Genomic DNA, 17,049 nt, shown 5'->3' on the forward strand with positions numbered 1-17,049 from the left:
TATTTCTTTCCGCATGGAAAGCAGCGAATGAAGTTTTATTTGTTGATGTGTTATACACAGACTCCTGCACAGAATTTAGCCAAGGTGTCAACTGCTCAATGGTTATTGGATCACTAGCAATAGGTGATGCATTCACGGTGGTCATTAGTGGTTCGGAAACAACATTATTCGTTGCAGGGAGAGTGGTGTATGTATCCGGCAATTTGCTATTGATTTTCCTAGACCAAAGGAGTCCATCTGAAGTGGATTTTGAATTTGAATGGGGAGTATCCGGATGCTGAATAATTGTGACGCTAGAGCCGTGGAATGAATCGTTAGATGTAGTTGAAGATGGATTGTGATCAATATTGTCTATCGCAGCTGTTGTAAAAACACCTTCAGACAGGCAACTTGGTATCACATGACCTATTTGCTCATAAAATTTGCACTTTTCATTAGTCAAACTTGATTCAATTTCTTGAACTCGGTCATATGAAATACTTAAACCTAGAGAATTCAATTTGTCGACAACTGATCTTTTCCGAGTGCAGTTATGGATCATCAAACCAAGGTACACGGCCAATGGAGTTTCTTGGTTTGCTTGATGACGTATTTGTTGAGGTCTGTTGGCTCTGCTACGCTTTACACTATTAAATCGAATTAACTGTGCAATGGAATAAGCAGCTTCCTGCTCGGGTGCGGAAGCAGGTGAACCATTGTCGATATTGTAGCCTCCTAAAAGAGTATTAACAAAATTTACAAGGGAAGGTGGCACACAATCACGAGATCCAAAGTCGCCTATAAGCGAGCCGCTGAATTTGGGAAACTCTCTAAACATATCTCTACGGAGAATACCAGCTGCCTGAGCAATGCAAATACCGTCCGACATATCGTTGAAGTTGCAAGCATCACGTATGGCATTACCCACATCTGGCTCAAAGCTTAAGATGACTTCTTTACCACACTTGTCTTCCCTCAAACCAGGAACTAAGGAAATTAAATCGTCCTTCAGTCTAGTTCGGTTGATAGACTCAGACTGAACTCCGAGACTCGACATACGATCTGCACAAAGTTTATTGATGTCAGACAGCTTAAAAACAGGGGATGATGTACCATATATAAACATCTCTTCCATGTAACTAACCAATTCCGCAATGACAGAGCCATAAGTCAATCGATAGAGATTGTGTTCATCATTGCTAAAGGAGCGCTCATGACTGCGGGCTCTGTTGAGAAATCCCCTGTAACAGTCTTTATGATATTTGACTTCGAGTGCTATGAAATCTTGGTTTGCTATTTTGTTAAGCAGATTTGTGTCCTGCATTTCAATGGCTAGAGCATACACTTTTGGGCCAATTTCTTTTGTGCTTGCCTGTACTAAGGGGTTGCCTGTCACAGATTCAAACAACAAACAATCAATTTTTATGTCAACTGCTTTACATGAGGATCGCATGCACCTAGCAGAGCTCTGGGCGTTTTCAGAATCATCTTGCACATTTTGGTTTCTCTCAATGATTCTCTGCAGTTTCTGAGAGTCGTACTTGTTTCGGCAAAGCTTGTGGTACTTTGCCTTATTAACAATTAATGCGTGCAATAACTCCTTTCCATCACTTATTTTATCCAAGCGAATAGTTGGTGGCAAAGCTTCATGATTATCGAACTCGATCAAGTTTTCACTTAGAGTTTTATAACCTGCCTCTTTGGGAATTATAAGAGGTTCCGGTGAAACACGCTGACACAAAATGCACAATTCCCAATTGATATCACGCACAGGAACAAGTACCTCAGGAAATTGTGTGACATCAACAAGCTCTATTTTTCTTCTTTTACTGATAGACATGATTGTTATTAAAACTGAAAGAAATGAAAAGCGCATCACGAAATAAGCATACAGAGTAATACAACATACAGAGCATACAAGTAAATACCTTAAAAAAATAATTTACATATATACAAATAATCTTGGTAATATTAATAATTATATTATTAATAGTAATAATAATAATAATAGTAATACAGTAATTACAATAAATAAAATAAATCAATATTACGTTTTATACAATAATCATTTATACATACATAGCTACAGTTACAAACAGTAAAAAATTGACAAAACGTAACAATTAACGATGACATAAAAACGACTACTACTAAAAAAATTATATAGATTTAGTAAATATGTTAATCATAATTGTTAAAATATGAAAACCATAATATATTGTACAATAACACAATAACACAATAAACAAAAAAAACAAAAACAGAAAAACACTGTGAAAAACAAAAACCAAAAAAAGGGATAAACATTACAAACAAAGCTATCGCTAAAAAGTACAAAGCATAATAATGTAATCATGCAAACTAGTAACAATAAATAATTCATAAAACATAGAAAGAAAAAAAGAAACACTTTATAAAACTAACATGATGGAGTAAATAACTAGCAAATGATTTTAATGATTAGCAACAAATAATAAGTAAAGCTATATGCACTACATATACTAAAAACTAAAGAAAAGAAAATATCATTACATAACGGAAAACATCATTGCATAGCTAAATAAAACTACCTTAAAATAAATCATAATATGAAATGAATAACTAACGAAATATGAAAAAAGTAAAAACAATATAAAATCTTGTTATGCCGAGTTTTCCCAAATTTTCGAATGTTTTCTTTCCTTTTTCATTCATTTTTAAACTTTTTTTTGTTTATTATTATTTTCGTTACTTTTGTAGTTTATTTTATATCCTTTCAAATAGTTCGTTCTTTTTTCTTCTTTTTAGATATTTCGTTTTTTCTTTATAATTGATTATATTTTTGAAAAACTAAAGCAAAATATCTCCTGATTTATTGATTTTTCTTTTTCTTTTTTCACTCTTTAAAAAATTATTTATAGTTGTTAATAAAAAGTGTCCACCGTTTGCGATGTCATTGCAAAGTTCAATCATTAACAACGTGCCATGTTTTTATTTATTCGTCCGTTATTCGTCCGAATTTGGTTATTACTACGACCGTGACGTAATATAATGGCGTCAACAAGACACAAATCTTTCTTACCTTTAAAGACCAATTTAACCAATTTTATTCGCTTAACGGTTTGTGTCTCGATTGTTTTACATACAGGAATATATAAACTTAAGTTGTGCAAAAGGATTTGTTGGTGTCCGGCAGTGAAATATTGTTACGTAAAAAAGCATCAACCGACTGCACTATTATCACTTTCACTAATTCACTAAAAATTGTTAATTTACTAAAACTATGAACTTAAATTTAGATTTAGCATTAATAAATCATTTACACAAATTGCAAAGAAAAAAAAAATTTCTCCCATCAATTTCCCTAATATATATAACCTATTTCAAAGTAGTGGGACCAACTGTCACTACGTGGAACAAAAAATCATATTCTAAAAGCAATATTAAAGAGTAAAAAAAACTCTGCAATCAAATAATTGCCAAAATATGCTAAACATTACTTTAATTAATAATAAAGATTTACTATTTTATGTATAGCGAGTGATATAGAAGTTATCGGACAAAATAAAAACGTCAATAACTTATTTATAAATAAAAAAACAAACTGCTATTATATTTTTTTTAAATAAAGCATTTATCTTTTAATAAAAATATATTATTTTTTATATGAAAAAACACCACCATCTGCAATTGATCTCAATTTTGCTCTGACGCCTTTCATATGCGACCGTAAAAAGTTAAAATCAATTTCTTGTAGTTTTAGTTTAATGCGATCAATCAAAACTTGCGCTGTTGAAGCTTGCCAATCTCCCTCGTAAACCTTCTGTGCCAAATGTCCCCAAAAATTTTCAATTGGTCGTGCTTGAGGCACATTTGGGGGACTGGATTCTTTATCAATGTAATAAACATATTGGTCTATCCAATTTAGAGAATCTTTAGAATAATGAGAACTTGCTAAATCTGGCCAAAATAAATAGTTCATGATACTTGTGAAAAAATAGTCTCCAAGATACTTGTGAATAAATGGAAGAAGTCGTTTTTCTAAACATTCATTAATATAGATTGATGAATTGATTGCTACAGCCTTGGAAGTGCAAAACAATGGCTCGGACATACCACGGTCAGATATGGCTATCCACATAAATAATTTTTTTGGAAAATTCTCTTTACCTATAAAACGAACACTTTCTGGGCATGTCTTTTTGTTGTTTGTGTAGTACCCAGAATTTCCAGGCATGTTGTCCCCTGCAAAACAAAAGTATTTTTCGCCATCGATGACTAGAAGTGATTTTGTGTTATAGAGTTGGTTAACTAGTTTCCTGCTTCTTTTCTTTGCCTTTATTTGTTGTTCTATAGTGTATTTTGGAGTCTTATCACGTTTTCTATATTTAATATTCATTTTTTTTAACTGACGACCAATTGTCGATTGATTTACACCGAATTTAATACCTATTTTTCTCTGACTGACCCCTTTTCGATTGTTGACAAGTCTCGTTAATTCGGCTTTCTTTTCTCTAGTCCAGGATGTCGTACGACCAGGGTGCTTTCTATCAGAAAACGATTGAACAGTTTCAAGTCTTTTTAGGTTATCATATATTGTACTTCGAGCAAATCCTTCCTTTTCAAAATGATTTACGACTTTTTTTTTTTATATTAGGTTTATTTACAAAAAACATTTTTAGTTGCTTTCGAAAAGATTCTCGTTCAGTTGCATTTAACCTCATTTTAAATAATTGTGTTTCAAATAATAAAGTTTATATTTTATAGAAAAGGTTTTATGCGTAGGTATTTTATGCCTACGCATAAAACCACAAAAACTAATTATTATGCTCAAATAATGAAAATTTTAAAAATAGGATTTGTCCGATAACTTCCGCATCACCCGTTAAGTTCAAAAATGGTTACCAAATAATTATTTCAATATGTTTTGATATGCTTTTCAAAGAGTTTTTTTAAGTAGTGCAGAAATATGTCCTAAATTCTTTTTATTTCCATCATCAATTCTGGAATCAAAATGCAGCACGCTTGACTGATTTTGATTTCATTTCAGAGAGGCTAATTCTATCAAAAGCTGTGAAATATCAGAGTACAAACAGTGCCATGTTGCGCATGGATGGTGTCCCTGTTCATACTTATGGTGTGCATTGTCAAAGCCACATTTGGAGCCCTTTGTTATGGCTTAGGATTTATTAATAGCAATGAGGCAATTGGAATATAAATTGGTGTACTTGGACTATTAATAGTGTACGGAGTTCTATCTATGCTTTGAGTCAAGTTCTTTAACAAATTTAAAAATGACTAAAGTACCAAAACTATAAAACACAAAAAATCATAGTCATCACCAAATTCTCTAAACCTATCATTCACTAATATTCGTGGTCTTTGAAGTAACTTTTCTTCTATTGAGTCTTACTTCTTGCATAGTTCGCCAGACCTACATGCTCTTTGTGAGACTAATTTGAGTTCAGCTGTCTCATCTTGTGATCTTAGTGTTAATGGTTATCTTCCTTTAATTCGTAAAGACTGCAATAGTCACATGCTTGGCCTGGGCATTTACATTTGTAATGAATTCACCCATGTGTCGGGAAACTAGATTTGAATCCACCTACTATTCTTTTATGTGCTTTCGTTTAGCACAACTTCAATCTATCGCCTTTCTCTTTGTTCTATATCGCTCTCCTTCATCTCAAGACTGCACTCTTTTTGATACTATTTCTGATCAAAATGACCAAACCCTCTCTCTTTATTCATCAGCCAATATTGTTATTGCTGGTGACTTTAAAGCTCATCACACTGAATGGCTTGGTTCTAGTGTCAGTGACTCTGCAGACATTAAGGCCCACAACTTTTGCCTTTCTTAATCTTTAACTCAAATAGTCAACTTTCCAACTGCTTTTCTGACAACCCGAATCATTTACCTTTTCTACTCGAATTGTTTCTTATTTCTGATCCTAGTTAGTGCTCAGTTTCTCCACATTCACCCTTAGGTGCTTCAGATCACAGTTTGATCTCTCTAAAACTATTATCTCATTCTTCTTCATCATCATCAGAATCAAAATCCCCCTATCATCATACCTCTTACAACAACCTTAAAGCTGACTGGGATTCCATGATTTTCTTCGTGATGGTCCTTGGGTAGAAATCTTGGCTGGCATGAAATCTTTTATTCCCTCTTGACGATTTTAAGTCAAGCCTCACTTTTTCTCCTTGGTTTACCTCACATTGTGGTGCTGCAATTTCCAATCGAAATCATTACTTCCATATCTATCAGCAAAGCAATTCTCCAGAAAACAGATATACTATGGCTAGAAACCATTGTAAAAAGGTTTTGTCTAACGCCAAAGCCCGCTATTCTCAGGTCATGAAATCTCATATTTCATCTCAAAAATTAAGCTCTCGTGACTTCTGGAGAATCTTTTACAGTATCAATAATAAGGGCGAATCTGTTATTCCCCCTCTCTTGTATGGTTCAGATTTTGTAACCTCACCTTAAGACAAAACTTTTCATCAAAATCATCTATTGATTCCACTAGTTGCGTTCTACCTGATAAAGCCAACAAACAGATTGATCCATTGCTTGACATTTGTACCACTCCAGCCTCTGTATCTAAAGTGATTCTTGTGTTACTAGTCATTCAATTAAGTCTCTTTTTTTACTGTGACCATTTTTAAGTGCTCCAAAAACTCTTATTCGTCTAGTTTTTTTCCTCGAACATCAGTTCTTTGGAATTTGCTTCCTTCATCTTGCTTTTCTGATTTATATAACTTGCAATCTTTTAAGTCGCCTGCCAATCATTATCTTACTCTATAAACTTTATCTTTTCTCTTCCAGTAACTTTTAACTCTATTAGTGGTTGCTTGCAGCCTTGTTGGAAGCGAAGATGGAGAAAAAAAAAAATTTCCCTCCATCCATTTTCTATTTATTGATTTGATGTTTATCAACATACGCCATCTTGCATAAAGAAAGTTGATTGATGAACTTTGAAAGGTACAAGAAGCTTTTGTTTTAAACAACTTAAATAGCGTTCAGAATTTGTTTTTTGATTTTTAGGATGTAAGTATGTTTCTCTGTCATATTTATTACTAAAGCAACCTCAAATTTGAAAATTAATTGGGTCACCGGCTAAATTTCTGTGCTAACTGTAATATTTAATTAAGATGCAATTAAGATTCAAATTAAGATTTGGTATTCTTTCCCAACTTTCCTGACTTATACAATTTACAAGTCTTTTTTCAACCGTTTTATTGGTCATTAATTCTCCTCTTGATTTCTTCTTTTTAACTTTAATAGTGGTTGCTTGCAGCCTTGTAGGAAGTTAAAAAATAATAAAATTTAAAGGAAAAACAGCATCAAAAAATAGCGGCTTTAAGCATCAATTATGATAGTATTTGTAGAAAAGAGAAAGACAGGCAATTTACAATGATGGGAGAAGCCCCAAGCTCGGCAGAACCAATTACAATTGCAAAAGAAAAACAGCATCATTAGAAGTACCAGCAAATATGACAAATGTATTCCATACAGCGACAAATAAGAGATTTGTAGAGGTAGAGAATGAAATCAGAAGTTAATGAAAGATTAAAGAAGATAATGGCAAGCACGATAAAAAGAAGCAATCTTAGCATATGCTAACTTTGAAATCAATTGTATATATGATTTTCATGGGAGGTAAGTGATGAAAAATAATCCAAGAAGACGTAAAGAAGAGTACTCAGTGAGTGGGATGTTATTAATTAATATTGAAATGTTGCCAGTATTGCAATAGCTGTTTGCAGAAAATAACTTTTTTTGGAGTTTTGGTGGAACTAAAATTCACAACCCATTGCAATGCCAAATCAGAAGCGAGATCAGATTCAAGTTACAGAGTAAGCGAGATCAGATTCAAGTTACAGAAGCGAGATCAGATTCAAGGTTGGCTGCCTGTTACTTCCAATAAATTCAAAGATATGACTTTTTGTCAAGACAAGTTTAGTCATCAGCAACTAGAGCTACTTTAAATGTAAGATTGTCAGGAAACAAAACAGAACCAAGGATAAAACCATGAAAAAGACCAGCATGCCAAACTTTATCAAAAACTTTAGATATATCAAGAGTAATAGCCCTAGCCTCTCTGCCTCCATCTAATGCACAATAAAATCTTTCAGTCAAAGCAGTTAGCAAATCAGCGATAGAGCAAGAAAATTTAAAACCGTATTAATTGTTTGACAGTAAGTTATTTGACTGTAAGACTATGACAGGAAAGTTATCTGGATCACAAGCAGTAGAAGAGTTTAATTAAGATATGACTTTAGCAATGGAAGCTGGAGTAATTTAAATGTACATCAATGGGTTAACCTGTTTAACTGGAATGGCAGGATGAGTACAGCCATAAGATCCTTGAGTCCTATAAGAAAAAAAGTTTTTGCAAATGTTTTGTCTTATTCTTGGGAAGAGATAATAAGATCAGTCTTGAGAATTAGAGATGAAATGTTAGACTTATCTTTGTTATTGATGTTATTGAAGATTTTCCAAAATTCTCTAGAGTCTAATAATACTGGGAGATAATAGACCTTACCATCAGACAGCACCTTTTTACATTAACTTCTTGCAATAAAAAATAGGTGTTTGTTCTCAAGAAAGTTCATTAGCTTCTTTTAACTGTTCTTTTAGATGATCCTAGTAACAAGATATTTTTAGTAAGATTAACAAAATATCTACAGTGAGATCTCTCGAAGATCTTTGAATTTTTCCAGTAACTCAAGTTAACTGAAAAATTTCTTGGCCATTGTAACAGTTTAGGATAAAAAAAAACTTTAAAAGGTAAAAGAAAAAATAATTTTTACAGTTTCTGAGGTTGGCAAAAAACTGTCGACCTAAGAAACAGCTAGATATGACATGATAGAACTTGAAGCAGGAATTTAACCAAACTTTTAAGCTTGTGGTGGGGGATGTACCATTTCTTTGAGCTCTGCCAGAAAAACTAGGATTTTGCTTCAATAATCTGGTCATCAACTGTTGATATTTTTTGTTACCTGTGCAGTATTTACCACAGTGACAGTGTTGATGCTTCAGGGCATCAACAAAAATTTAAATAAATAATTATAATAATAAAAAAATAAAAATAAAGAACTATTATATATATAATAAAGCTATTGATCAGACTTATAAGGTTAAAAGTTGCCGTGGTTACATAGCTTATGTGACCAGGTTTTGAATTCGAATACTTTATATGTATGTGTTTGTGTGTGTATACTCGAATACTTTATTTATATGTGTGTGTATACATATATACATATATGTATGTATGTATATATATATATATATATATATATATATATATATATATATATATATATATATATATATATATATATATATATATATCATGCTTCTCGGGAAGCGTGTGCAGTCACATGAATTGTATGCACACATTTAAAGTAATTTTTTTAGACACACTGACCACAAGTTTGCATTTGTTAACTTTTAAAGCGTTTCAATAATTCTTGGCAAAAAGCTTAACTTATCTACTGAGAAAAAAAAACAATACTAAAAAAAGGAAAAAAATTATAACAAAATATCAAATTTTAAATAAATCAACTTTTATACAATAAAAAAAAAAGATTTTTTTTTTAAACTTTTATACAACTTTTGTATTTTTTTTTAGGATGGTTGTTATTTTTAGCTACAGAATTTGATAGTCAAGAAAAAAAACATATTTTATAACACCAATTTTGTAATTTTATAAAAACAATTGAAAGTTGGTATTCACAATTTTTACGAAATTAATTTGCTATGTACTCTAGAACTATGAAAAACTTTGTTAAATTTTTTTCTTATGTTTATTCATTTTCTCGTCTTTTAGTTTTAAAAATATTTTTGCAATATTTGACCTATTTTATTAATACTTATATAATAGGAAAATGAGAAAATAAATTTATATTTATTTGTAAAATATGTTATTTGATTAATAATTTTTGTAATGACAGAAGAAATTAAATAAAAAAATACCATAGTTTCTTTTTTAAATGTACGTACAATACTTGATACCTGTCTGAAATTGTCTCCTTTACATTTCCCAATTTTCAATGTTATAACGAATTACTAGAGATAATGAACATAACGATTGCTCTGTTTGAAAAAAATGTATTCAAAAATTTTAAAAAATGTTTTAAATAGGCTCCTAAAAGTTTTGTTTAAAAAGTTCAGTAATATAAGAATGCAGATTTTTGAGCGTCGATAACAAAAGTTCATCAGAAAATAATCAATCGGGTTTAAATGCCCAATATGGAGAATTTAACAACAGTGCAGACTAATTCAATGGGGGTAGTGAAAACAACCAAATATTTTATATTTAAACATTGGTATAAATGACTTTTTATTTTAAATGAAAAACTTGTTAAAAAATTAAAATATTTTACAAATAAATAGCAATTAGTTTTCTTGCTATCCTGTGCATTGATAAAAACATTAAAGTTTAACAAAAACATTTGAAAAACAAATTTCAAAATTGTCCTTATTAATAGCGCAAATAATAAAGTATTTCTTTAATATACTGACTGACAAAAGTCACAAATAAATTGTAAATCAAAAAATGTTTGCTTTTATTTTATTCTCATCTGCTTTCTTTCTCAACTTGTATTAACTTTGGCAGTGGAAAATAACAAACATCCTCAAAAAAGAAAACAAAAACAGTAAAATATTTAGGTAAATTTTTTTTTTAGTTTTTTTGTTTAGATTTTCTATTTCGTATAGTATTAATTTACTTTCTTTGAGTATAGCTGTTTTATTCTCTGTAGTTTCTTATATGTTTATTTTGCCGCAAATTCTCAAAACGCTTACTATATAAAAACATGGTCAAGTTGTCTAAAAAAACTACTTTAAATGTAGACGAACAAGGCTTGCAACGGCACATGCCTCCCAGGAAGGCTTCTACTTATATACGTGTGTGTGTGTATATATATATATATATATATATATATATATATATATATATATATATATATATATATATATACAGTGTGGTGCAGAGTAAATGCATGTTTTTCGAACCGCTAGTATGCGGCGACTGGAGGAGGTATTGACCTTGAATGAATGCTGGCAGACGGCCCAAACAATGCCATTTCATTCGCTATGGAGCATTGTAGCGTACAACATCGTGTGTTTGTTGTTGAGCAGTTTTTTAGAAACAATTATTCTGTAGTCACAGTGCAACGTCTTTTCCGTCAATATTTTAGAGTTGGACGTCGAGGTGCAGTGCCTGATTGAAATACCGTACTCCGATGGGTTGCAGCATTTAAAAGTACTGGTTCTGTGATGAAAAAGAAACCACCTGGTCTTCCCCTTCAGTTCGTACTCCAGAAAATGTAGACCGAGTCAGAACGGCAGTTGTTACTAGTCCTAGATGATCGACTAGACGACATGCTGTAGCGCTGGATATGTCACGTCGTTCATTTCACCTCATCTTACATGATGACCTCAAGTTCCATCCGTACAAAATAATGATCGTCCAGCAACTTAATGAAGGGGATTTTGTACAGCGCAGAGAGTTTTGTCGCATAATGGATGAAATGTTTACGGAAGATCCCGATGCTACAGACTTCATGAGTGATGAAGCACATTTTCATCTTGACAGTTACGTCAATGTTCAAAACTGTCGGTATTGGGCATCGGAGAACCCACAAGAATTACACCAAAAACCTCTGCACAGTTTAAAGGTAACAGTGTGGCGCTGCATTTTAAAGTTGGGGATTGTTGGACCCTATTTTTTTGAAGAGGAAGGAATTGCAGTTACTGTTACATCAGCTCGCTACGTTGAAATGTTAAACAACTTCCTTCATCCAGAACTTGAAGGGCATCAAGTGAACATGAGTGACATTTGGTTTCAGCAGGATGGTGCCACAGCAAGAGCATCCATGGAAGTGGTTCGACAAATGTTCCCATGACATGTGATTTCAAGATTTGGTGATGTTCACTGGCCCCCTCGCTCACCCGACCTGTCGATATATGACTTTTTTTTGTGGGGATATTTGAAATCAAAAGTGTACATGAACAAGCCTCGCACACTCGATGACTGTAAGAATTCCATTCGTCAGGAAATTGAAGTCGTGCTGAATGAAATGTTGGAGAGAGCTATCTGTAATTTTCAGAAGAGGATCCAAATTTTTATCCAGCAAGAAGGACGTCATCTCAAACAAATTATTTTCCAAACCTAAATATGGTATGTAATTTCAAAAACTGCATTAAAAAACCTATCATTTAATACTTGTTTTTATTATTTTCAACCCATTGTGTCCCAGTAATTTAATATTGAAAAACATGCATTTCCTCTGCAACACCTTGTATATACACAGCGGTGTACACTGGATTTTTAGATGTTTGAATTTTGACACTTACAGGCATTGTGCAAACTCCAAACTTTTGTATGTTTATGCTTATATCAAAAAAGAATGTTTTTTGATATAAGCATAAACATAAAAATTTCAAGTTTCATGCAATGATCTCTTAGTGTCCAGTTTTTATGACCCTGCAATGTTTACAGCCCCCTCAAATTGAGGGGCGTTTGAACTTTATAAGGTCAAAGTTTTTGAAAAATAAGAGATTATTGCATGAAATTTGAAATTTGTTGATGAATATAAATTTAGATAAAAATAGTAAAGAAAATATTTTATAAACTCGTTGCTCCCACGTTAAGGGCTGGGTGGGCCCAAAAATTAGGGTTTTTTTGTTCCCAAGCTTTAATTACCCCAATTCTTTGCAAAACATTCTTTTTTGATATAAGCATAAACATACAAAAGTTTGGAGTTTGCACAATGCCTGTAAGTGTCAAAACTCAAACATCTAAAAATCCAGTGTACACCACTGATATATATATATATATATATATATATATATATATATATATATATATATATATATATATATATATATATATATATATATATATATATATATATATATATATATATATATATATATATATATATATATATATATATATATATATATATATATATATATATATATATATATATATATATATATATATATATATATATATATATATATATATATATACAAATTGTGTTAGTATGTTCTACATAAAAACCTTTCTTTTTTTTTTGAAACTCATAAGTACTTAAATTGAAAATCAGTAGACAAAACAATCAAGATAGTGAATCTGAAAATGATTGAATCTAGTAATAGTTAAAAATTCTCCAGAAGTCTCTGGAGCCTAATTTTTTAAATGAAATATGAGATCTTGTGACTTGAGATTAGTGGGCTTTGGCATTAGACAGAACCTTTTAACTATAGCTTCTAGCTATAGTAAACAGACATTTGTTTTCTAAAGAATTGTTTTGCTGATAGATAAGGAAGTAATAGTTATGATTGAAAATTGCAGCAGCACAATTATAGGAAAACCATAATGAAGAATGAGGCTTGACTTAGAATCCTCAAGAGGGAATAAAAGATTCCATGACAGCCTTTTATTTCATTACAACCCAAGGGCCATCACAGAAAAAGTTATGGAAAGAGTCCCAGTCAGCTATAAGGCATATTCCTGCTTAGACTCTTCTAAAGCTTGTGGTTCAGACAACATACCTGTTGTAGTCTTGCATAAGTGTTCTCCAGAGCTGTCATCCATACTTTTAAAACTATTTAACAAGTGCTTATCAGAGTCTTGTTTTCCAGCATGCTGGAAAGTGGCATCTGTTATCCCTATTTTCAAAAATTTGAGAGAGCTATCTGACTCCTCTAATTACCATCCCATTAGTCTTCTTCCTATCATAAGCAAACTTTTTAAATCTTTAACAAACACTTAATCTCTCTTCTCAAATCCAATAACTTACTTTCTGATCATCAATATGGATTTCGATCTCCTCATTCTACAGCTGATTTGCTAACAGTAATAACTGACAGGTTTTATTGTGCATTAGATAGAGGTGGAGAGGTTAAGGCTATTGCTCTTGACATTTCTAAAACTTTTGATAAAGTTTAGCTTGCTTGTCTTCTCCATAAGCTTTCTTCTTACAGTGTATCTGGTAACATCTTAAAGATTATTGAGTCCTACCTTACTAATCATAGGATAAAAGTTGTCCTTGATGGGCAGAACACTTCTTTATGCCCTGTAACTTCAGGGGTTCCTGAAGTTACAGGGTATGAAGAACAAGATTCAATCCTTGGCCCTATACTTTTTTTAATTTACATTAACAATCTTCCAGATATTCTCACATCTAAGATGGCATTGTTCGCTGATGATACTATCATTTATTCTTGTCATGATAAGAAGCCAACACTGTCTGATTGCTTGGAGGGGGCATTTGAGCTTGAAAAGGTTCTCACTTCTGCAACAGCATGGGGCTCACAGTGGCTGGTGAGCTTTAATTGAGATAAAACTCAATTTTTTTAGATATTCCTATATTTATGAACAGTAATGTACTCAATGAGTTATCTACCCTTTATCTTCTAGAATCAACGCTTACTTCCGATCTTTCTTGGAAACTGTATATCAAATCGATTGCCAAAAAAAAAAAATGTTTAAGGTGCAATTATAGGGGATTTTAATGATAAAGAAAAACGATAATAGTTTTAAAGAGATCAAACCGTGATCAGAAGCACCTAAGGCAGGCTTGGACAGGAATGGCATGCGATCGCACTCTGTAACTGACCACGCTAATAATGCTTTTTTTTACAATTTGACCACGGCTGTTTTAATGTTTTAACAATTTAAATGCGATTTAAAAAATCATTGTGTTACAACCAACAGTTAATCGCTGACCTTTTTTAACGCTTTTATTTCATGCGAAGACTTTAAATAAAATAAAAAATTAATTATTATGATCATTTAAAATAAATGCATTTTGTGTAAATTAAAAATGTAAAATGTTTTTAGTAGGCACGTATTTTATATGACAAACTTTTTCAAAAAAAATGTTTATGCAATTTAAAAATTTTTTTTTTTTTTCATTTTAATAATTTAGTTTCACTTTTTAAATAAACAACAATTTAAAGAAAATTTGTTAATTTATTATACAATCATTAGGAGTAATTTGTAAAAGGGTTTTAAGTAACTTCAATAAATCGTTTCAAAAGATAAGTTTGAAAGTAATTTATTTCAACCACAATTAAAAACGTAACAAAGTAAATTTTGCCTCGAGTTTGAGTTTTTTGAGTTTCATTTTAAAGCTTATATATTTTCTGTTTAGTGAGGAATAGTTTTCTTTTTTCAGTTTTTTTCATAGTTTTTAGACTTAGAAAAAAAGACTTAAAAACGCTAAGCTTAAATGTTTAGCTTAGAGTTTTTCCAGCGCATTTCTGAAATGCTTAAATCATCAAAACATCTGAACAGTCGTGGTCAAGTTGTCAACAAAAAAAATCATTTGGGTGGTCAGCTATAGCGTTCGATCGCACGCCATTCCTGCCCAAGCCTACTAAGGAAGAGAGTAGTAACTAAGTAGAGAAGGTAAATGATTCAGATTATCTGGAATGCAAGTTGTAAAGTTGACTATTAGTGTTAGAGATTGAGAAAGGCAAAAGTTGTGAGCCTTAATGCCAGCAGACTGTCACTAGAACAAAGCCATTAAGTTTGATGAGCATTAAAGTTACCAACAACAATGATATTGGCGGAAGGATAAAGAGAAAGGCTTGGTCAATTTGATCAGAAATAACATCGAAAAGAGTGCAGCCTTGAGCTAAAAGAGAGCCATATAGAACAAAGAAAAAGGCTGTCCAGTGAAGTGATGCTAAATGAAACCACATAAAAGAATACTCTGTGGATTCAAACCTAGTTTTCTGACAAATGGGTGAATTCTTATAAATGTAAATGCCAAGCATGTGACTTTTGGAGTCTTTACAAATTAAAGAAACATAACCATCAACAATAAAATCACAAGATGAGTCAGCTGAACTCAAATTAGTCTCAGAAAGAGCAAGTAGGTCTGCTGAACTTTGCAAAAGATAAGACTCAACAGAAGAAAAGTTACTTTGAAGACCATGTATATTAGTGAATGATAGATTTAGCGAACTTGGTGATGACGATGGTTTTTTTTAGTTTTATAGTTTTTGATGATTTAATCATTTTTTAAATTTGTTAAAGAACTTGACTCGAAGCACAGGTAGTACTCAGTATATTATCTAATAGTCCAAGCAATTGCTTCATTACTATTAAGAACCATAAAACTGAGTTTTTAATGACCTGTACCCTCATTAGGAGATAATAGAATGAGTTGTCAAGCCATAAAAATAGAAACACAAGCAAAACCAATTCGTCAGGAAGATCCAGCATTCAACATCCCTAACTGGAAACAATGTATATAAATACATCTACGCCAGCCTAATAGATGAAGAAGGCGTGCAAAGCTGGTCAACAGATAGAATCTGTTTACCCCTTAAGTCTTTGCCTAGGAGGCCTTCTACAAGACAGTAGCCAGATGCATTTAAAATCTGCCCAAGATAAGTATTTTTATTGAGACACTGTCTCTAGCCTTTACTAAATCAACTTTTAACAATTAAAAAAAAAGAACCCTACTTGACTATAGTGGCCCTCACAGCCTTGAATAAAGTAAAAAGAAATTTTACGTTCAGCTTTGCATATTAAAAATACCAATTTAATTTCAGCCTAGTATATCAAAAAAATGACACTTTTACTCCAAATTAAAGTCAAGCACTCTCGCATCAAGTTATCAATATGTTATTTTACAAAACAGCAGTTACCTTTAAATTCCTTTTATTTCTTCTGGAAGAGGAGATTTAGGATGCTTATTTTCGAAGTGTTGCTTGTAGGTTTTTGGATCAGGCATAGTAGCCTAAAAATATATTTAAAAAATTACTCTTTAATATGTATGAAAGGATTTCAAGGATATCAATATATATATATATATATATATATATATATATATATATATATATATATATATATATATATATATATATATAATATATATATATATATACATAATATATATATAATATATAGATATATCATATATATATATATACATATATATATATATATATATATAATATATATATATATATATATATAAATATATATATATATATATATATATAATATATATATATACATAATATATATATATATATACATAATATATATA

The 17,049-nt window shown here is 31.4% G+C and overlaps 1 protein-coding gene across 1 annotated transcript; it reads right to left on the reverse strand.

Annotated features, from left to right (window-relative positions):
- Positions 1-3,613: 3,613 nt before the first annotated feature.
- LOC136079156 (uncharacterized) lies at positions 3,614-6,593 on the reverse strand. The gene is made up of 2 exons (XM_065794877.1): positions 6,447-6,593; positions 3,614-4,576 (listed from the first exon to the last, which is right to left on the reverse strand). Exons 1-2 carry the CDS (start codon positions 6,591-6,593, stop codon positions 3,614-3,616), a joined length of 1,110 nt encoding a protein of 369 aa, XP_065650949.1.
- Positions 6,594-17,049: the final 10,456 nt, after the last annotated feature.

Source organism: Hydra vulgaris, chromosome 04 (genome assembly GCF_038396675.1).
Source record: "Hydra vulgaris chromosome 04, alternate assembly HydraT2T_AEP".
In the NCBI taxonomy this organism is placed as follows: domain Eukaryota; kingdom Metazoa; phylum Cnidaria; class Hydrozoa; order Anthoathecata; family Hydridae; genus Hydra; species Hydra vulgaris.